This window comes from Melanotaenia boesemani, chromosome 15 (assembly GCF_017639745.1).
Source record: "Melanotaenia boesemani isolate fMelBoe1 chromosome 15, fMelBoe1.pri, whole genome shotgun sequence".
Classification (NCBI taxonomy): Eukaryota; Metazoa; Chordata; class Actinopteri; order Atheriniformes; family Melanotaeniidae; genus Melanotaenia; species Melanotaenia boesemani.
Window position 1 is genome coordinate 8,132,431 of NC_055696.1, and position 22,202 is coordinate 8,154,632.

The following is a 22,202-nucleotide window of genomic DNA, read 5'->3' on the forward strand; positions in this document are numbered from 1 at the left end:
CAGTGAAGAGATTCAATGAGATTGAATGGCATGCCTGGAAATTTACCATTTTCCTATTGAGAGCCCATCCTATTCCTTTCAGGTACCCAGTTTATTTGAATCAGGGCCATGATAGTTTAGAGAACATTCATCCCAGCATGTCATGTATCAACAACATCTCTCAGTAAAACCTGTGTTTTTCCACATAAACTGCTTATTGCAGCATTATTACAGGTACTATAATCATTGCTCTAATTTCTTAAATTCAGATAGAGTAAATACAATTCTTTCAAGATGATCTCATTATAGGAGTAGGAGACAATAGATGAAGCAGGAAAACAGGAAAACACCATTACAAGTTAAATTAAGTTGGTAACGCTCACCTGAGATGTGTCGTTATCACTGTGTACGCCGTTCACTGACACTGACTGATTAAGAGTGGTCTGGTCCAGACTGGTTCTATGTTTGAGAGGAAGAAGTTTGTTACCGAAATAGAAGAAAAGGATTTAATCATGCTAAACAGAGACACCCAGTCTCCATTCTGCTTTACCTGGCTGCAGAATCATGTGCTTGACTTTCTGCCTCAGATTGTGCCACTTCTTGTGCTGGTGGTGGCGTAGGAGGCCGCCTGGCTCTCTCCTCCTCTTCTCGCCTCCTCTGTATCTCCTGCTCCTCAAGCTTAAAAAAATAAGGGCAATTTAGTATTGTTATCTCTTAGTGTGCTCTTAATGTAAATGAGGGCCTGAAACTGAAAAAACTCCAGAAAAACAGATCTTTCTACTTACTGTTGTGAGTTTCTCCAGTAGCACAAAGCGTTCTTCCCAGGCTGCAGCAAGTTTCTCAAAAGCTTCATGGCGCTTGATTAAGCTCTCTACCTCATCTACATTTGCGCCCAGCTCTGCTGCTCGCACCAGAGGTTCTTGCCCTGCCAGCCATGACTCTGCTACGTAGGCATCACGTCCAAACTGCAGCACTTCCAGCACTGGCATGAAGACAGACAGAGACCAGAAGAAAAGCAGATAAGAATGGGGGAAGGAGTAATAGAAAGCAAAAAATTAGACTGTCTGAACTTCGAAAAAGTAGGTACATTTTACTCTCTTCATATAAAAACAAAAAAGGGCATGGTGTTCTGGAAAGGAATTTGAATTGTGTACAACTGATACACACATAATTTAGAAATTGTGTTATGTGATGTAAAAAACATTAAAACAACTATTAAGGTCTGGTTTATATTATCCCACTAGCTTTCCAAGAGTGCTCTCAAGCCAGCAGAAGCAGGACATTGGCAAAAAATAAATAAACCCCACAGGCCCAACTTACTTCATTAAAAACACCATATCAGTACAGGGGGAAAAAAAACAAACCCACAAAATAAACAAGAAAGATGTGCAAACAAACCAGAATGCTAGTCTTGCCTGTACTTGTGTCATACATCAAGAAAGTATCAGCTACACATAATCACACATACTCTGTAGAATGGTGTCTTAATACTTTGTCTACCAATAGCATTTTGTGTAATTTACCTCAGTGAAACAAACAAACAAAACAAGGCTACAATAATCTTTCTAAAATTGCAGTGTGCAAATTCAGTGTCCAAGTAGTATGAAATTTGCTTTGCAACTTTGCTTCTTAAAGGACTTCAAACTAGACATACCAGTTTGTATAGATATAATTTTGAGCTCACAGAAATGTGCTTATTATCACGTCTCTCTTGTGTTTCTTTTGTCATGGCATTAAACTGAATGTACCCTCACAGAACTGCAATTCATGTTAAGCATGCATACCAATTTGTAAATGGTCCATCTTGTCTTGCCACTTTTTGTTGATCTTGTCTCTCTTTTCTTGTAGCTGAGCCAGTTTCTCTCGGATCTGTGAATCCAGAGACATTCAGTAAGGAGATGATTGAACCATTAAGTTATGAGACACTGTATACCAGCTCTTGTGTTTTACTGAACCACTGTAACATACCTCATCAGCTGCATAGTGATTATTGTTGACAAGAGTATTTCCCATATCTGTACAAACTGTAAAGCTGTCAACTCTGGTCTCAATCTCTGATTTTATGTCTTGATGATTGGCAATGACCAACCCTGCAGACGATACATCCCTTGAAAAAAAGAGAATCCATATAAATATACATGTAACACTAATTAACACTACATGCATCATTGTAACTGAAATCTGAAGCACTCACCTAGGGCTGTCATGTGCATCAATCTGCAGGTTAACGCCATCCATCCAGAGCATGAGGTCTCGCACCATGTTGCAGAAGCGAAATTTCTCCACAGTGTCTAGCAGGAGGAGCCTGCGAGTCTGACCGGCCTCAAGCAGGCCCTCCCAGGCAGAAGTCACAGCATGTTCACTCCTGTGAATGTCATCAGCTTTCTCACCAGCATAGGCCTTCTGCAGCCGTGCTGCATCATCTTGCACTTGGTTCACCTACGAGTTCAAACAGAAGAGCAGACATTCAGTGTCCTACTGAATATAACTGGAGATCAACTATGATGTGATGACTGACCTGTCCACTGAGGGCCTGGATGTCATGTTCAAAAGTGTTGTGCTGTCGATGTAGATGCTGGACAGTATTCAGGTCACGGCCAAGGTCTGAAGGTAAAGCCTCTTTCTTCTCCTTTATACGTCCAAGCACCTCCATAGCATCTTGATGGAATCGGTGCAGCTCATAGGAGGCTGCTAACATTTGTGTGCGTGTGTCAATTAGCTCCAGAAGATCAGCCCAGGCCTCATTTAAACCGTCTTTCCAATCAGCTACACTAGCGTTTTCAGGGTGACCTGACTCAATAAGGTCATCTGCTAACCCATTAACGCCATCCACACGCTCTTGGCCAATAGTGCTGGTGTCACGAGCAAATTCGCGGAACTTGTCCCTCAGCATCTGTTAAAAAAAAAAATCAGGACAAAAAAGGAGCAAGATAATTAAAATCAGCTAAATTTCCCAGAGCTTCATGTCTTCAAAGACTGACTGTGAGAAAAGAAAAACTCACTGTGACATGTTCATAGTCTTGTCCTAGTTCATGAGAGCCAGCAACCACCTCCCTCTCAGCAATCCACTGTTCCAGGTCATCCATCTCCCGCTTCAGCTGGGTCAGCCGCAGTCTTTCCTGAAGCCGCCCTCGACGCTCCTCAGCAAGGTCTTTTAAGCCTGCATAAAGCTTGTCAACCTGGGCTTGTCGTAAGGTGATTCTTTCACTGTTTAATTCAAAGAGAGACAGCCAGTTCAGTCATTATGGGGGTCCAACTTTGTTTCTAAGAATTAGTGCTACACCTGTATATCTGCTTGTGCCCTCTAACCTCTCTGGATGTTCACCGGTGACCATGAGGCGACTGCTGTTAGCCAGCTGGTGTATGGTCTGGGCATAATCTTCAAGGGCTTGTTCCAGGATCTGGTGCTTCTTGACCATTACTAAAGCGCTTTGCTCATCCTAGGAGGAAAAAAGAAAAGGAAATTATGGTTTCCTCAAGACACAATATTGTGAAAGAGCTGCAGTAAGATCAGTTCTCTCTCTGACTTTGTCTCATATTACCTTTGCTTTTTCTTCTGACATCATGTGCAGCTCCTGCTCTCCCATCCAGGCCTCTGCCTCAGCTGCATCAGCAAAGAACTGCTGTGCACGACTGGCCTCAATTAGTCGGGCATGACGCTTGTCTGTCTCTGAAATCAGCTGATCCCAGAGATCCTTCAGCTCAACAAGGCGCTCCTCTAAAACAGATTTTCTTTCTCCATCAACCTGGCTCTCACTCTCGCCTCGTCTATGGATGTCATCAATGCGAGGCTGATGGCCCTGAATCTCCTTCTGCAATGTCTGATTCACAAATGGACAACATTCATTTGTGCTTGTAGGCTGACTAATTCTACCATTCACATGGGTTCAGAGGTACACTTAGTAAAAGTGTTTGGTCAATTAAAGATAACAGCTGCTACAAATCACATTAGTCTTACTTTAATGAGCCACAATTAACATGTTTTTAAATAACTGTACCTGGTTCTTTTTTATCAGCATCTGTACGGTGGGCAGATCTTTTCCGTGGTCTGTGGAAGTAGCCAGAGGCATCCTCTCCTTCACCCATAGCTGTAATGAAAACAGAAATAATGAAAAACCTGAGCACTCACCAAACCTTTTGATAATTTATTAATTTATTTAGTCGCAAGGGCAGCCATGCTTACAATTTCATCCTCCAGGTCTCTGTTGAACTGATGTGCTTCTTTGGAGGAGAGCAGTTGCTGCCTCCTCAGATTGAGCGGCTCCTGAAGGTTTGCAAAACTGTCAGTGACACGCCTTTGCTGACCATCTATTTCAGTTAGTCCAGCATCCTCCTGGGACAGAGCAAGAGCCTGAGACTGTAGAGACTGCACCTCCTTCTCTCTGATCTCCATCTGATGCTCCAACATCTACACAGGAACAGCAGAGAAATTAAATACAAGAAGGTAGAACATTTTCCCTCCACTCGTAATTTAAACAACAGTTAAGATTTTGCTTTGCTTGCACCATGCAGTCTACCTGGTGCTTCTTGAGGAGGATGTTGACACTGGTCAAATCTTTTCCGTAGTCATCGCTATGCAGCTGGCTCTCCATGTTTTTCAGCCAGACATCCAGAGCGGAGCAGCTCTGTGTAAAGAGCTCTGCTCTGTTAGCATCAAACAAGCACTGAGCCTTGGTGCGGGTCGTGCCCTCCAGCTCCTCCCACTGACGCTGTAGGTCCTCCAGGGTCTGCTGGACGACAGGCTTCAACTCAGGCTTCTCTGCCACCAGGGCTTGACCCTCCTTTTGAAAACAAGACATAATAGCAAGTTTAATTTAATTAAACTGCTTCTTAACCCTAATACTGGTAGACGGTTTGCAGTGCAAAATAAATAAATAAATCAAAAGCAATGTAGCATTACAGTTAATGTAATTACATTTGTTTTATTAGCATGAATAGATAAAAATGATCTTACCTTATCAATCTTGTCCAGCCAGTCTTTATTGGAGGCCAACTCTGCCATAAAGGCTTGGTGTTTCTGCCACTTGCTGTGAAGATTTCTAGCTTCATCATAAGACATGTCCTGTGCTGTTAGCATCTTTTCGTTGATCCACAATGTGAGCTACAGAAAAAGAGAATATGGTTTTGTTTCTAATATTAATACTGTATATAGAGAAACATTTCATTATCATATATTGTAATAACTAAAGACACTATTTTGATTCACAATACTAGGAAACATTTCCTTGACTGGCTTTGCTCATTTGCTTATTTTTATATGAGTTTGATTTCCTACAAATATTTCTTACCTCCTGTCCATCTTGAAGGAAATGCTGAAGTTCACGATTATCCTTAAGTTTACTCAGCAGTTCATTTGCAGACTCCTTATTTTTATGATGCCTGGTGAAAATAAGCAGAAAACTTAACATCTACTTTAAAAAATATTTCAAAATAAATTAAAACTTGCATAAATTGTTTTTTTCTTTTTAAAGCTTATAATTCAGTTCTAACCTTTCCTGGATTGAATCAACCTTTTCCTGGATCTTATCAGAGTTTGCATTGGAGTCGTTAATGAGGCGCCGACCAGCCTCCACAACACCAGTTATCTTCTCCTCACTGGCATCTGTGGTGGTGAGGAAATCCTCATGTTTCTTAATGGCCTCCTCTGCCGCCTGAAGGCTGGTGGGCATCTCTGTGTGGGACAGCACATACTCCTACACAGAGAGGAAATAAAAAATAATGTTAATATAAAGCTTGCATACCATGCGTCTCGTTGATCAGATTCTTTTTTTTAACTTGTTTAAGAAGTTATACAGTAAGAAATGGATTGAGATAAAGATTTTAAAAGCAAGTACAACATGATGAAGAAATACATTTTTTGCAGTTCTTTGCTTGTTTCAAATCTAAAATTCTTCTTAATGTGATATTTGTGAAACATAAAACAATAAATTGGGTTATCAGAATCAGGCTTCTTTACCTTAAAAGATATTTTGCATTCAAAACTTGACGTGCAAAACTCAGATGGTAACCAAAGTAAACAACCCCCGCATTACATCACAAGTTGGAAAATATGTCTAATTACTTTGCTTTAAAACACTTACAGCAATTAAAGGTAACGAAACATCCCTTACATCTGTCATAAATTTGAAGAAGCTGCTAAAGGAACATTTTAGTCTATTCAGAATAAAGAGGGAGGGTGATACACACATTGTGCAGTATCTAATTAATTTATACACTTATTTTTAGGGCACAATGTGCACAATTTGTGCTGTAGACTGTACCAGTGAAGACAAAAAGTTGTTGTTCAGCTCTCAGGCACAAGCCTCATTTTGCATTTAGCTAACCTGGCTGTTGAGGAAAGCCTCTGCCTGCTTTGCATCTCTCAGGAAAGTTTGGAAGTCGAAGGCTTGGGCCAAAAGACTGTGGCGGTTCTCCCACATGCGACGTAATTCATGCCAGCCAGTGTCCAACGCCTGGAGCCTCTGGGCCAGAAACATATGCTGGGCATCTGTCTGGCCTTGGGTCACCTCCTCACCAACGCCCCTCATCTTCTCATAGTCCTCCTTATAGTTGTCAACTTCATTCTTGATGCTCTCATGTTGAGCCAGCAAACTCTCAGCCTCAGGCAGAGAAGTTGGAATGTCTTCCGAGGCAACGGCTGTTTGAGTGCGGGAAAGCCAGGACTGGAAGTCATCCAGATCTCTGAGGAAACCTTGTAGTTTGCTAGCTTCTCCCAGTGATTCCTCCCGTCGCTTCATGGTGGCATTCAACTCCTCCCACACTTCTTGAATTTCAGCCAAGCGTCCTTGGATTTCTCCAGCCTGATCTTGATGTTCACTAGCCAGCTTTTCTGCCTCATTTCTCAGGTCGTCCAATTTTCCCTAAAAAAAAAAAAAAAAAAAAAGTGAAAGATGAAGTAATGACATCAGCGTGAAGCCAAAAATAATAAAATAATTCTACTATTATTTTGTTTGCTTTTATATTGTGCACACTGTTTCAATCCCCCACCCACAACCACTACATGCAACTCTTCCACACCTGAATAGCCTCAAGGTCCCTCTCCATGCCAGTGAGCTTCCGTTGTAGTGCCATCACTCCGGCTAGGTCATTGCCCAGGCTTTGAGTAGATTCAATCACTTTGGTCTTTTCTTTCATCCATGTCTGGATCTCATTACACTCAAGGTGGTAGTTCTGGATGTTAAGAGCAGACTCTAGACCCTGTTTCTTTTGACCGGCCAGTTGCTCAAACTCCTTCCATCTACAGACAACATCAAACACCAGGCTAAAAACACTAACCGAAGGGCAGATTGAGTTCAGATATATTTGTGTTTAAAACGTGGGGTGAAATGAGGTTAGATGTTTGCTCTGACCTGTTGTTCAGCTGATCTCTCGTCTGGTGGATTTGGTCTTTGCTACTGTTGTCTGAGCTCAGCAGCTGCTCGGCCACTTGGTTCACATCGGTGACACGAGTTCCTAGGTTCTTCATCTCAGGTTCTAGTGTCTCAAATCTGTTTTAATAAATAATAGACAAGTTCACTAGTTATATTACTGTTACTATAAATACAATTATAACAACAGCAGTAAATGTGAAACCAGTAAATGTATGTGTTTTTTTTTTTTTTTTGTTGTTGTTTTTTGGGGGGGGGGCTCCAGTGGCCCTCATTCAATTGTACCTAGACAGCAAATGACTTATTGGGTTAATATATCAAAGCGACATTTTCATTTTTCCCTTCATCAGCCCACAGACTGACCTCTGCTGCACCACCTCCAAGTCTTCCAGTTTGGTTGGGATCTCCATGCCATATAACCACTGCTCCTTTTCCTCCACCCAGACCTGGCAGGCATCAGCTTCACTGAACATACGGTAGAGGGCTAGGGCACCTTCCAGAGCCTGGCGCCGAGCTGCAGACAGAGACTCAAGCTCTTCATAGCGTTGCTCAATAGCAGGCAGACGACCATCCACCTGCAGTCAGTGATAAACAATAATTTAGCACCACAAAAAGCATGTCATCATGGAGGAACTATGATAAACAAAGCACACATACTTGAGGGAAATGTATGTATGCCTGGGGCAGTGCTTGGGCCTGCTCATGCAGGGATTCAATGAGGGGGCGGTGGCTTTGGATCTCCTCCTCTATTTCCCTCTGCTTGCGAGCTAGAGTTTGGGTGGAAAACTCATCATGCCCAACCTCTTGACTGGACACCTGTCTAAATGTCTCCATAATCCATGCCTCCATGTCATTAGCATCTGTTTGAAACTGGTGCAGAGCCACTGCTTCCTTGAGGCTCTGCTCTCTGAGCTTAGTTGTCTATAAGAGCAGAGAAAGCAAACAAAATGACCAGCAACACAAAATTTAAACGACATAGCTTTATATGGGACGAACACAAAGAATATTAATAAACAAGTACCTCCTCTAGATGCGCCCACTGTGCACGGATGTCTTCAATTCTCTCAGTGACTTCTGAAGCTCCAAAGTGTCCCTCTTTAACCAAAGCTTCTCCAGAAGCAATGCTGTTACTCAGGGGGCCGTAGCGGGCTGCCATCTCGTCCCTGAAAGCCTCATGTTTACTGAGCAGATGAAGGGCAGAAGTGAGGTCACGGCCAGTGTCTCCACTAGCCAGGATCTGCTCCTGCTCTCTGATCCAGGCCGCCTCCTCCCCAAGATCCCACATAAACTGCCAGAGACGACGTGAGTCCTCAAGGCGCTCTCTGCGTGTCCCAGCAAGCTGACCAAGCTCCTCGTAGGCTTGACCCAGCAGGTCAACCTTCTCACTAACTAGTCCAGGTTCACAAGGTTTGTAAGCTGAAAAAAAGGAAGAGTATATGGCATTTAGAAAGGACAGAATAAAACATCATTGTCTTTACAGAGAATCTTTAAAGCCATGCTTGAAAACTTACCCTGTTCATAGGAGGTGAAGCGCTTGGCAGCATTCTGCACTGCCTTGATTCTCTCTGTCTGAGCTGAAATGTCAGCCTCTACCAGATTGTGTTTTTGTAGTAGGTCTAGAACATCATGCAAATGTTTACCACAGTCCTGAGACTGCAGACGGCCCTGAAAGTAACCGAAAACATAGTTTAATTTACACTTTTTTTTTAAAGTCTGTAAAATAAAAAGGTTAAGCTAAATCTGCAACAGCACCAGTAAGGTTAAAATGGAGGCTGGGTCATGCAACGTGTGAGGGTCATGCAACATTTCTGAATAAATATACATATTTCTACTCTAGTTATGGCTTGCAAATGGTGACGCGTTAAAAGATCAAAAGTCAAAGACAATTTGTGAAACATGATTTCACCAAGCTAAACATTAAGGGCTGTTGCTAGCTGAGTTGTATGACACTGCAAAAATATCCCTAATCAGATCCTTTGGAAAATAGCTAAAAATAAATACTTATAACTATTAAATGGTATAGTAATAAGTGATAGGATTGTAAAGACATTAACAATATTTTTCCAGCTGAAAAGAAGAGAAGAAGCTTATTTAACACCTACTCAAGTAAGAAAGAGGAATTTAAAGAAAACACTGAATGCAAACTTTAGCATGACTCAAAGCTCAATAGCAGCAAATTGTGCAATATTTATTTAAAGGTCAGGAGAGTCTGATGGGAAGGCGGTTTGAGGAGAGAGCTAAGCTGGCTACTTATTAATCAGATTTGCAACTGACAGGCATTCATAAGTTTAAAATGGTTAATAGTCAACATTAAAGGGAAAAAAGAACAAGCTGAATAGTTATGAAAACATTTACAGTGCAGCATGTGCTGAAGTGTAATGCACACCCACAGTGCACTCTAAGCACTCTCAACTGCAAACTGCCCCACTTTCAAGAAGAAAAAATCCAACTTGTTTAAAGCATGTGCTATAATGCAACAGATGCCGCAGTTTCGACTAAATTAGTTAAACTTTTATAATCCCTGTAATCCATCAAATGGTGTACAATTTAAATGAGATCATTTTAACTGATTTCCACTTCTGTCACATACCTGTTAAGAGTAGTAGTATATATTTGTAAACAAATAATGCTGTATATTGTTATCTGTCTTTCCTACACTGATGGTAGCCATAGTAAAACACATTATAATCAGGAAACACTGGTATTTTCAGACCTGTTTAATCTAAATTAATCAAGATCGCAGCATGCAGGAACGGCATCACCAGGTTTAACTTCTTTAGTCTTCCTAGTGATTGGGGTTTACCTCAATCAACCTTAGTAAAGCCAACAATGACAGGAAACAGCAGTCAGGCTAGGCCTGGAAAAAGCTAATTACTGCATTTAAGTGCCAACACTAAAGCTGTTGGTGGATATACGTAAACAGCATCTATCTTAAGTGAGAGGATTAGGAAACCTCTTTTAGTCAATTAGAAACAAAAGCCAGAGGAAATAGGAATAAACACAGTCAGTCAATGCGTATTTGAACAATATCAGCATTGTTAAAGAGTTCATTAAACTTGTTTCTTTGTGTATGTTTATACCTTTTCATCTGCCATCCAGTCCATGATGTAGCGCATCTCCTCAAATAGTCTTTGCAGGTCACGATGGGCATTCAGACGCTCTCTGCGTGCAGCCAGAAGCTCTTTTAGGTATTCCCAGAGTCGAAGCACATTATCCCTTCGTGCAAGTATACGTCGCACATCATGATATCCCTCTGCTTCCAGCTCTTTGGCAACAGCTTCTACAGCAGCCACACGCTCCCAATATGCCCCTATGTCTGTCTCAATTGCTTCATGTTTCCGGGTGGCAGCTTCTACTGCTCCCAAGTCAGTTCCAAAATTATCCTGATAACAGAGGAAATACCTGATAAGTCTAGTTACTTTAAGCTGTTAAGCTAACTCATGCTGTTTATTTATTCTTAAAAATAAAGTGTAAAGATTTTTTTTTACCTGAGACACCAGCCTCTGATTCTCACTCAGCCACGTCTCCCGCATTGCTGCTTTCCGGTCAAAGCGGGCAGCGAGCATCTCCAGCTTCTCCTGGCGGATAAGCTCATTTCTCAGTGCCAGCTCCCGTTCATGTTCAGCTTTTTCCAGCCTTTCCCATGCCTGCCATTTAAATGAAAACATAGGAAACCTGAATCATACAGCAGATGGGATTCTAATATTTTAAAGATGTTGCTTTTTTTAACCTACATTACGTAGTCTAATATGCTCATTTTACATTCTTATTATAAACACATTTGTCATATCTCTACTGCTTTTTGTAGAACAACCCATACCTTGTTGATGTCAGAGATGAGTTTGCCCTCTCTTGGCATGTAGACTTTCTGATTGTTTGCTCTCATCTTGCTTTGGATAGTAAAGAGTAGAACCTCCAAGTTCCCTTTCTCTGTAAATCTGAAAAGACACGTTTGCTGTTAAGCTAGCTTCAGATTTTGGGTCCTAATGGAGAATCAGGATGGATTTTTTTCCATTGGTTCAGTTAACTCAGGTGGTACCCACTTAGGAGGTTTTTCCACAGTCCTGTAGGAATTAAAAGCCTGAAGCTGGTTCTGCACAGCACTGAGCGAGTTAGCTAGTTGCCGATCGTTGAGGGTCACTATGGTCTGCTCAATCCATTGTAGCAGCTCTGATGCCAGGGTCTCATACTTCTCTATCAGCTGGTCAGCCTCAATAGCATAGTCCAGCACCTGAAGTCAAAGGCATTACAATACATATACAGTATATTTATACACTTTTCAAATATAAACACAGACACACACACACACACACACACACACACACACACACACACACACACACACACACACACACACACACACACACACACACACACACACACACACAGCTAACCTTGCCAATTCGTTTACCCTCCACTGCCAGGGCTTTCATCTTGGAGAAGTAATGGTAGTAGGTCGCCACATAGGTAATGATAGACTTTTCATCAGGTTGATCAACATTAACATCTAGAAAAGAAAGTATGATCCATATTTACTTTAAGTCTTCCCCCATTTTGATCTGATTAATATCTACTACAGGTTAAAAAATAAAATAATAATAAAAAAAAAAACCTCAGTGAGAAGTACCAAGATGCTTCCATCTCTGAACATGCTTTCTGTGCTGTTACCATAGCTAACATGATCAAAATCAATTGAAGCAATCCTTCATTACTATATATGCGATTCTGTTTCAGGCAAAAGCCTAGTGCCGTAGTGCAGTGATTCTCAAACTGTGGGTCGTAGCTTACATTTATCAAATAAATTTCAGATTTTTGTCAGAGCTGTTAAAATTAAACCACTAATGAAGAGATAAATCTTTGAAATTAACACCTATTTAACGCATCAATGCATAAATAACAAAGCTAGTACACATGCCATATTAAAAATCTGAATTTGACATCATCTCTGCGAGAGAAGCTGATTTTGAGCATGTAGTTACCTTGTCACAGCAGTGAACCACCAAAACCCCCTTTATCCCTTATTTATAAAGATTCTGATAGTTTTTCAGTCTTACATTTAGGGGCCGTCCCCACAGCACCAGATTGCAGCTAAACCACAAAAGTATTTTAGAAAACCCCTCTTTCATCCCCACGAAGCCAGGGATTAGCCTCCATGAAACAGACCATGTCTGAAGCCAGGTACCAAAATGGATCGGTTTGAGTCCTCTACCGTCTGCGGTACTGTGCGTACAGCGAAGCCGCACAACTTGAGGATATGACGTCAATGTGATGAACACGCACCGATTCCCAATCCACCCTTCCTCGAGTTTTTTATGCTTTATAGTCAAGCATTTTTTGAAGAAGAAGCTCAGCTTCTTTATTAGTCCAAAGAAATGTTTCACTTTTGCTTCGCAGTGAATCCTCAGTGATATTCTCTTCTCTGCTCCCGATGTGAACTTACTGCAACACGCAGTGAGCCTTTATCTGCACGTGTTGTTTTGCTCTAGCTTTGGATTGTTACTCTTTAGCACCTCCACAGCCTGTAGTATGTACTACAGCGGTGTCATGTGGATGTTGCAAGTCTTTCTACTAGTTTTTGCCACCGTTTTCACACCTGAACCGACTTTGGTGCCATGTGGACATAGTCTTAGAGGATGCTGCAAGATGACACATCTGATATTTCAAACAACTAATCACCAAGTCGCCGCATGGGGGTTGCAAACACCAACATATGTTATCCTGGAGGTCTGGGCTCCAAAGGTTTTGAGAACCACTGCCTTAGTGGACAGCACCAGGTCATCAATATGATTTAAAGGAGTGTGTTTATGTGTTTGTAGAATCTACCTACTCACCTTCTGGGTCCAGCAACTTGGTGAGACCCAGTTCCTTCTCAGCCACATTGAAAGCATTTTGGAGATTGTAGTGAGCATTGGACCTCTTCAAGTTGTCAAACTCAATCAGGTCAGGTCTGAAGAAGATTGGTAACAATCATAGTTTTAATAAGGGCAAATTGTGGAAGATATCACAAAATAACAGAGTTACAATTTTTTTAGGTACGGAGAAAAACAGATTCCAGTCCACTTTCTTGATAGAAAAGCTGTATCAAGTGTTTCACTCTAATTAAGTTTAGTCACTTGTATGGAAAAGGGCCTTTTATTTTTGGATTAAGCAAGCAGCACTTGTCAATTGTTGCTTATTCTTTGTTAAATCATGTTCTCATTTGAGTTGGATATTAAAAAAGTATGGGGCAACTCAACACATACTGGACTGTTAATTAAACATTTAACCTGGTGATAAACTTGTTTTAAATATATGAAACATGAGACATTGCTGTTCACAACTTTACATTCTGAGGTGTCCTCCTTTGGGACGGGAAGGGAATGAAAACAAACACAGAAGAGGGAAAAGTTGCCCAAACATCTTGATGCACTTTTACTTGGTGTTCTTGTGAAGTTTGCTGATACAACATAAAGAAAAAGAAAATTTTGTATATTGTAATTGCTTGCTTGATAGCTCATATAACCAGCCAGTTGCTCAGGAAAATCAGTGCAGAAATGTATTATGCACCACTTTCATTGTAAGCAGGCAATGTAATATATATTTAATGCACCTTTAGCATTCAGTTAATTTCTTAATTTAAACTTACAGTATTAGTGGTCCTGTTACCAGCAGAGTGTGCAACTGCGTTAGTATACATAGAAAATAACTGGGTTATTATTTTAGTGATCTAGGTCATCTTACTCCTCATTTTATTTCCAACCTTTTAGCTATACTGCAGAACGAAGAATAGAGGAAGACCTAAATAGAAAAGGGGATAGAACACCCCAGAGGTGATGGCACATTGTCTCATGCTCTTTATTAGGAACAGAAAGATTAAAATAAAAATAAAAAAATATATATAAAAAAAGGTGGGTATATTACTGGTAAGAGGAGTCACTTTTCGTTGTAGTAGGTAATATCAAGTACAGGGATAAGTCATTGACCTGTGTTTGTGCACGATGGCATTGAACGCCAGTCCATCTCTCCAGCTGGTTGTGAAGTTGTGTATGTTGACATTGGGGTATCTGCAAAAGTGAGATTAGAACCATTAATCATTAGCCTCGCGCAACAAAAATCATCAATAACCTCTGGAAAAAAAATGGGACAAGCATAAATGCTCAAATATATACTATACATATTAGTAATATTTATACTATGTGATTAAGCCCTACATTCACCAGTCTTATATTGTTACTTTCTCACCCGGCAGTTTTCATTTGGCACCAAAGTAGCAGGGCATCTTTGGCTGACTTTTTCTCCTTGTTATCTTCGGTTTCGACACTGATGTCCTGGATCTGTTTGTAGAGTGTTTAGTTAAAAACATAACTTCACACAATTCCTATGTTTTTAGACCTTGCAATGTTATAAATTATCTTAACTGTTAATACACCATATACAATGTCAAAAAAGGTTATACAGATTTACAAGAAATGGTAGTGAATACAGAACAAAACATGAGAGCATGTGTAAACCACTTTGAAGGTATTATATAACTTCAGTTTTATGACTTTGCCTGAAGAAACACAATTTAATTAAGACACCTGATGTCCCAAAGCCAAACCTGCACTTTAAAAGAGGTTAAGCAACATGGCAACTGAGTGTACCTGGGCTCTACTCAACCACTTAGTGTTACCTGGAATCGAAGAATGATGGTCCAGATGAGGCCTAGGGTGAGACGGTGATTCCCATCCACAATGTCATGTGAGCCCATATTTTCTAGATGGACCTTTTGCTCCTTTAGAAACTGCAGAGCTTTATCAACATTTTCAAGGCAGTGGATTCGCATGCGACCCTTAGTGGGTTTTGGCTATAGTAAACAGGAGAAAAAGAGGAAAATCTTAGGATGACATCATGAAGAAAGTAATCCCAAAATACACAAAGAGAAAAAAGACTGTACGGAACTTAAAGTAAAAAACAAATAAAAGAAGAAGCATGTCATTTGATAAGAAAGCACATGATTCTCCTTCTGCCACTGAGGAGCATGTTGAGGGTCATGGTTAGGACAAAGAAGAGCTTCTCTGAGATACTGACCAGCTGTTCTCCTGAGAGCACTTCCAGAAGGCGTATTAGCATACGGCCGTCCCGCAGGTCTGTGTACAAGTCACCAATGCGACAGGTCACTCGGCCTAAATGAGAGTTTACCCATTTAGTGAAGGTCTTCTTCTGTACCGCTTCACGCTCATCTGCAAAAGTCAAATAAAAAAAGAGGTGGTGAGCTCATGTTACAGTAAGTTGACTCAGCAAACTTAAACAACACTAACCTCTTCTGACATTTCTAGGCAAATGTGCAAAATGCTAATTAGTCTGGAAACTATTAGAAAACCCTCAATTTTGAAGGGGTTTTATTAGTTCATTAAGAGTTGTTAAGTTTGGTGCACACCAAAATGCCTCTTTTGAACCAAATAAATTGACCTAACAAGGCAGAGCTATTAAACATGACATAGTGGTGAGTAATGTGCCTGAGCGGCCCTCCCTTGCATAGTCTTATCATATCTACAGTGTCCCATTTGTTTGGTCAGAGCTATGAGAATCATCTGGTTCCCAGGGTACCGCTGGCTCTCAACAACATTAGTCTCCGATATATAAATATTTACAGGAAATCGGTTTTGTTCTCAATAACACTGATGATTTTTAAGTGTTGACACCTAACAGGAAGTCATACGGATTTAAACCTTATGCAGACCTTATGTCTAATGCAGACCATTTCCCATTGATGCCGTTAGGACTAGGAACACTGTATAACAAGGATAACTGCGTTTGTTTGTACGGATAAACCGATATAAAAATTTTAGCTGATATCAATATCTGATATTAATATTGTTGTTATGGCTGAAAATGTGTGTGAGTGTGTGTGTTTCAGATGATCAAATTCTGAAAGTTAACGTTAGCAGTGTTAGCTTCCCACCATTGTTTGTGAACCTCTGGAGGCTAGCTTTTCAGATGGCATATCAAATTGCTGGTGTTGAATGATTTGACACGGCATCCCCTTCGCATTACTTCAACTCTATAAGATTGCATACTGCTATTCAAGTGTCTTCTTTTGACACAGTGAAAAATGACCACACTGCTGGCATTGTGTCTCCGCTTCAGTTGAACACCCCACAATGCTGTGTTGCATCACTATCACATACCCAAACAATTATTGCATAGCCATACCCTCCTCCTCCTCCCAACACACATACACAAATAGCCGGAAATAAATATTGATTGGTAATATCAGCTCAGTTTTATTTATCAGACCTTTTTTAAATAATTACAAACATCTGCCAGTACTGATATTAACGCCAATGTACTGTACATCCCTACTTGTTTATCATAATTAGAAAATGGACAAAGATTAAGTTTAGAAAAGTGTCACTACAAAGTTATCCATGTACGCAATTAAACTGCATTTTTGTTATAACTTTAAGAGCAAGACTAAAAGAAGAATGAAAATAAAATAAGCTGCAACAGCGGCTCAGACATATGGACTGCAGGAGTAAGAGGCTAATCCTGCTCTACCACATAACAAGGTGACCTAATTTCTAGGACATAAGGTCTCCCCTGCCTTTTGAAAACACAATTCCTGTGGTGTACTTACTGCACTGCACCCAGCACACGCCCACAGAGAACAACTCTGATTAGACATAAAACTGATATGAAGAGCAGCTCTATACTAATGAGTCAAACTAAACTCAGAGAAACTTAAAAGTACAATGTGAACTAGAATGGTGTTGAGGACAAATGGATCTTACAGGACAACGAAAAAGCACCTTACATTAGGTAATTCAGCATCAAATTAACCAAACCACAATTTGTCACATAAGTGAGGCTGGATTTTAAATAAGTTTTCATTAACTTGAATCTATATAGTAATTGTTCACCCTCTTTGGGAAATACACTTCAAAGCAGCTTGGTATAAAAAACAATTTACGTTTTTAAGATGTTGCAAAAAAAAAAAAAAGCAAGGTTTTCTAGGCACGTCCCACCAAGAGGAAACCCTGGGGGAGACCCAGGATATGCAGGACGGACTACTCTCGGCTGGCCAGAGAACACCTTGGGATCCCCCCCCCCCGATGAGATGGTGAGTGTGGTTGGAGAGAGGGAAGTCTGGGCTTCCCTGCTTTGGCAGCTGCCACTGCAACATGAGCCCAGATAAGCAGGTATAGAAAATGGATGGATGGAAAAAAAAAAAAAAAAAAAAAATGGATGGATGGATGGAAGGAAGGAAAATGTTGCAAAAAAACAAAACAAGCAAAAAAAAAAAAAAAAACATGGAAATGGAATTGTCTGGAGAAGTACAATAGCCTGGGCAGAAGGCACAAATTTGACAAGCAACCAACCCAAAGACTAGTCCAATTATCTGGTTTGCTCATGTAACAGTAACAAAAAAGTTGGTTTTATCAACAGATCGAGTTCTGTTCCAGATGGAGTTCAAATCAGAAGTCAGTCAGTCAGCACATTAATGGCAGTTCCTTTGAAGTAGAATTCATCTCATATCCCCACAGACCATAACAGAGGAAAGTTACTAGTCTGAGAATTTTTTTATTACAAGGTTCAGTTATTTACATCCAATTAAGACCATCAAGCCACTTCAAGAACTAGGGAACAATGTGAGGTGCCTAGAGGCAGTTGTTTGTGCAATCAACCACTACCAACTGTTGGCTAAAAAAAGAAAGCAGAAATAGGTTTCTGAAATCTCACACGTCTTCTTCTTGGGTGGGGTAAACACCACACTTACAGTTGACCTTTTACAAGCTAAAGATGCTTCCTTTTTTTCTATATTAACAAAAGCCCTATACTGTATACTCTAGAGTTAAGAGTTACAGCAAGCTGCTATTCAAGATCAGACTCTAAGAGTCTACAGACCATTTTAATAGGTGGGTGGGGGGGTTGTTTGCAGCTGCAGAGGAACTGAGGGTTCCATATTTGATCCAGGAAGCTAAAAAATGTAAGGCAGAATTAATTCAGCCACATACAGAGAGTCCTTGAAGATCACCCAGTCCTGAGAGCATGTGACAAGACACTGTGCCAACGGTTAATTTATCAATACAGCATTACAGCCAAGTTAGTGCAGGATTCTCTTTTGGGTAAGTATCTGTCAATGTGTAGCCATGCCTTAAACTTAAACTCTGTACAACATCTGTGATGAGACCTTAGGACAGTAGCACACAAGTGCCTCCCATTAAACATGACTAAGTTTGACAGGATCTACCAGGAAGAATGGGATAAACTGCCCAAATCCAAGTTTGGAAATCCTTTAGAGAATTTCTAAAGAAGATAAGACAATATAACTGCTGCCAAATGGACTTCAAGTACTGAAATAAAACTCTGAATACATTTTTTAAAATATTTTAGTTTTTAATCTTTACCAAAATAAGCAATTTTCAAGAAAATATTAATTCTGTTTGTTTAAAAATAAATTTTTCTCAGTATAGAAAAAGTGAAGAGATCGAGATTGTCATAGATGACAATAATTAATTCTTCATTGCTAAAACATAAAATTTAAAGATAAAAAAGTTATCTAAAAGTAAGTGACTGGGACACATGTGGAAATGACTAATAGTTGTCCCAACAGTGATCCCTCTTGGTAAGTGATGTTTGTATTTTTTCTTGGTATATCTAAAATCAAAGACAATTTGAGCATCAGAATAAAATAACTACAGACTCAAAGAGCTTAAGTTTAGTTTCTGAGTGATTGCTACATACTGTGATGGATAGGCTGGTGGTCTTCAGCAGTTTTAATTTTGGGTTTCAGATACAGTTATACTATTCAAGATCAAACTAAGCAAACCTGCTTTATTTGTCTTTTTAACTCTCTCTTAAAACCCATGCAAACATATTACTCAATTCCTAAAGGCTCATTAATCAGTTTGGGCTGTTCAATGAGCCAGCAGAGGTGAATTGCTTTGACAGGAGAAGTAATGTGGGGTAGTCTACATTCCTCCCGAGGCTAAGTCATGTTGTAACAGCACCCAGCATGGAGGAGGAGACAGTGGGGAAATGTTGGGTTCTAAAGAAGAACCACACTCCTCTCTGGTGCTGCTTTCTCAATAGCTAGGATGCCAAATGAACACACACACACACACACACACACACACACACACACACACACACACACACACACACACACACACACACACACACACACACACACACACAAAAACACAAACAAAAAACAAGGACAATGGTCTGATGCTGAAAACAATGGTTTTGGGAGTGCTGCTGTGCCCTTGTCACAATCTTTTGCTGCTTTGGGTATTATTTAATCTTCCTGTTTTAAGGGAATAATTTAATTGTTTTCATAAAGCAAGTAACTTATAAAAATGACCAGGGGCCCACTAAAGTGTTTGTACAAAAAAATTAAAATGCCTTTATTTTACATGGCAATGCCAATTTAAATTGGTCAGCATGTTGCAAAAAACTTGGCCTTCATCTGGGTCATCATCACTACGACAGACATTGATCTTAGTCTGGTTTAGTGTCAGAGGGTATGTTTGTACAACTAGATCTAAATGGGAAATTAGGCCACCTTCCAGTGCCCAGTAAAAGTGTCAGGTTAAAAAACAGAATGCTTTAGATAAAAGGTCTGCACCTCCTCTTTGATGCCCCATGTCTTGCACATGTAAAACGCCGACAGAGCCAGCAAACAAAGTTGCACAATTACAACAAATGCCAGTTTTTTTTTTTTTTAATATATCTTTTTATCACCCTACCTGAGGATCCGCCATTCAGACTTCCAGTTGGAGAACAGCCACTGTAATAAATAAGGCACAGCTGCCCCTTCTGAACTACGGCAACACATTTATGTACGGTTAAAAGTATTTATTAAATCTTAATTACATAAGTTCTCTATTTAATAAAAAAGTCATTATGCTTCCACTTGGGTTTCACAAATTGAACATTTTGTTTAAACAGTTTAAACATCCCTGGCTATTGTGGTGCTCAACCTCTCGCTCTTCAACCTCTTTGCGTGTAAGCTAACAAAACAAGAGATCCAAATTTTCAGTGCCACGTTTTTTCTCCATTGTTTACTAGTTACAGATCAAAACTAGTAGTTAAAGACATCTCTAAATGTTTCAAAAGCATATTTGGGCATGTCCAGTCACTTTGAACATGTTTGTGTCTGGTAGTAAGCTTTTAAGTATATGCCAGAGCGAGACTAGAATGAGGGCCTGTCTCAGCCAGTGCCCTCCTTTCAGTTGAAGGTACAGAATTTTAGCTCCTGCTTTTCTATTTCATTCTCAAACAAACTTGGGCACTGTTGATGATGATGATTACCTGCAGGTAATCTGAGCAAATATGCTGCCAGACTTAATCCTGTCTGTGTGGCTCATAGTTCCTGAGATTGTTTAGTGATAACATGTAGATAGAAACAACTCTCACATTTACTCAACATTTAGAAGGTAAAACCATAGCATATCTAGATAAACATGCAGTTTAAGATGTCATCATCTGCCCCTTTGTACTGGGGTCATTTAATGTTAATTAACCATTTGTGAGTACCTGGACAATGATCAGAGAAAATATTAAAAACTCAAATTCCATTTACAACTTGTACAGTCTGCTGATATTTGATCTCTTAAAATAAATGGAAAGATACCCTGACCTTAAAAAAAAAGAAGAATAAAACTAAATTTATTTTATATGTCTCATCTCTTATTTGTGATGTATGTTTTATCTGTCTGTAACTATTTACTGCTTTGCTTGGCCAGGGCTCACCTGCAAAAGAGATGCAAATCTCACTGTGTGACTTTTCCCTGGTTAAATAAAAGCCAATAAAATAAAATAAATTCAAATAAAATAGCAGTGTCAACATTAACATCTAGAAAAGAAAGTATGATCCATATTTACTTTAAGTGTTCCCCCATTTTGATCTGATTAACAGTATCTACTACAGATTAAAAAATAAAATAAAAAAACCTCAGTGAGAAGTGCCAAGATGTTAAATAAAAGTCAATAAAATAAAATAAATTCAAATAACATAGCAGTGTCAGGACTGTGTACATTTGAGTCCTGTTGAGTAAAATGAACATTAAAGCCATGGACATGTTTTTTCAAAATGTCAAGAAGAAAACAAAATTACCGGGTGAGACTAGTTTGTGTGGAAGTTGGAAAAGATTGGATCTGGCTAATAAGATGCCAGCCCTCGTTTTTCATGATAAGTTTGTTAATTAGCTGCCAGCAAGCACATCACAGCATGCTGACAAATCGTCTTGGACAGTCACTAACCACACAAATTTACAAACTATTAAAAATATCCGACCTTGACATAAACTGAATGAAATCTATGACTCATCACCAGGCCAATCATTTGATCAGCCATCAACAGCTCCACAGATTATTGATTATCAGTTACTGAGGACAAGGCTGTTTAGCATTTATAACAAAAGCTTAATTTTCCTCTACAGCAACAGAGATGTTTGATGTGGGTTGTTGTAGACATAACAGATACTTGCCCAGAACAAGATTTCAACATTGCTACCACTGACCATGACTTGTCATTATTTAAATCTTGTTTGTACATCACAAACACAAAATTCCTTTTCACATGGTGGCTGCACTTGCACACTGCCTAGGTCATACCTCCCTACTTAGTAATTTCTGGTTCCCTTGCTGGTTCAGCTAAATGACTGACTGTATAAAACCCATCCCCCTCAAAAGTGTTCATAGACTACCTCCATCAATTTGCCTGCTTTAACAACCTTCTCTTGACATTGTCCATACAGAGGAGATTATCAGAGTGAGGAGCTTATCAGTGGCATCTGACTTCTCATTTGTTTACAGTTCTGCTCACACTATCATAACTTTGTTATGTTGAACTATAGAAAACTCAAACCATTCTCTAGGTTTTACTGT

General features: G+C 39.9%; 1 protein-coding gene across 4 annotated transcripts in view; it reads right to left on the reverse strand.

Moving 5' to 3' along the window:
• The window catches only part of LOC121654432 (spectrin beta chain, non-erythrocytic 1), a 48,669-nt gene that overhangs the window by 5,908 nt on the left and 20,559 nt on the right, over positions 1–22,202 (reverse strand). For all 4 annotated transcript variants that reach the window (XM_042008566.1, XM_042008564.1, XM_042008567.1 and 1 more), the window contains 33 exons: positions 15,396–15,547; positions 14,998–15,171; positions 14,568–14,659; positions 14,309–14,389; positions 13,178–13,293; positions 11,741–11,853; positions 11,390–11,577; positions 11,167–11,284; positions 10,835–10,993; positions 10,427–10,729; positions 8,858–9,011; positions 8,368–8,762; positions 8,004–8,267; positions 7,710–7,921; positions 7,329–7,466; positions 6,997–7,216; positions 6,303–6,839; positions 5,470–5,672; positions 5,268–5,358; positions 4,934–5,080; positions 4,497–4,760; positions 4,163–4,387; positions 3,978–4,067; positions 3,522–3,800; positions 3,289–3,419; positions 2,982–3,186; positions 2,498–2,872; positions 2,174–2,418; positions 1,948–2,086; positions 1,764–1,848; positions 765–961; positions 530–657; positions 363–438 (listed from right to left, as the gene is read on the reverse strand). In XM_042008566.1, coding sequence (XP_041864500.1) covers positions 363–438; positions 530–657; positions 765–961; positions 1,764–1,848; positions 1,948–2,086; positions 2,174–2,418; positions 2,498–2,872; positions 2,982–3,186; positions 3,289–3,419; positions 3,522–3,800; positions 3,978–4,067; positions 4,163–4,387; positions 4,497–4,760; positions 4,934–5,080; positions 5,268–5,358; positions 5,470–5,672; positions 6,303–6,839; positions 6,997–7,216; positions 7,329–7,466; positions 7,710–7,921; positions 8,004–8,267; positions 8,368–8,762; positions 8,858–9,011; positions 10,427–10,729; positions 10,835–10,993; positions 11,167–11,284; positions 11,390–11,577; positions 11,741–11,853; positions 13,178–13,293; positions 14,309–14,389; positions 14,568–14,659; positions 14,998–15,171; positions 15,396–15,547 — 6,296 coding nt within the window. The remainder of the gene's footprint in view (positions 1–362; positions 439–529; positions 658–764; positions 962–1,763; positions 1,849–1,947; positions 2,087–2,173; positions 2,419–2,497; positions 2,873–2,981; positions 3,187–3,288; positions 3,420–3,521; positions 3,801–3,977; positions 4,068–4,162; positions 4,388–4,496; positions 4,761–4,933; positions 5,081–5,267; positions 5,359–5,469; positions 5,673–6,302; positions 6,840–6,996; positions 7,217–7,328; positions 7,467–7,709; positions 7,922–8,003; positions 8,268–8,367; positions 8,763–8,857; positions 9,012–10,426; positions 10,730–10,834; positions 10,994–11,166; positions 11,285–11,389; positions 11,578–11,740; positions 11,854–13,177; positions 13,294–14,308; positions 14,390–14,567; positions 14,660–14,997; positions 15,172–15,395; positions 15,548–22,202) is intronic.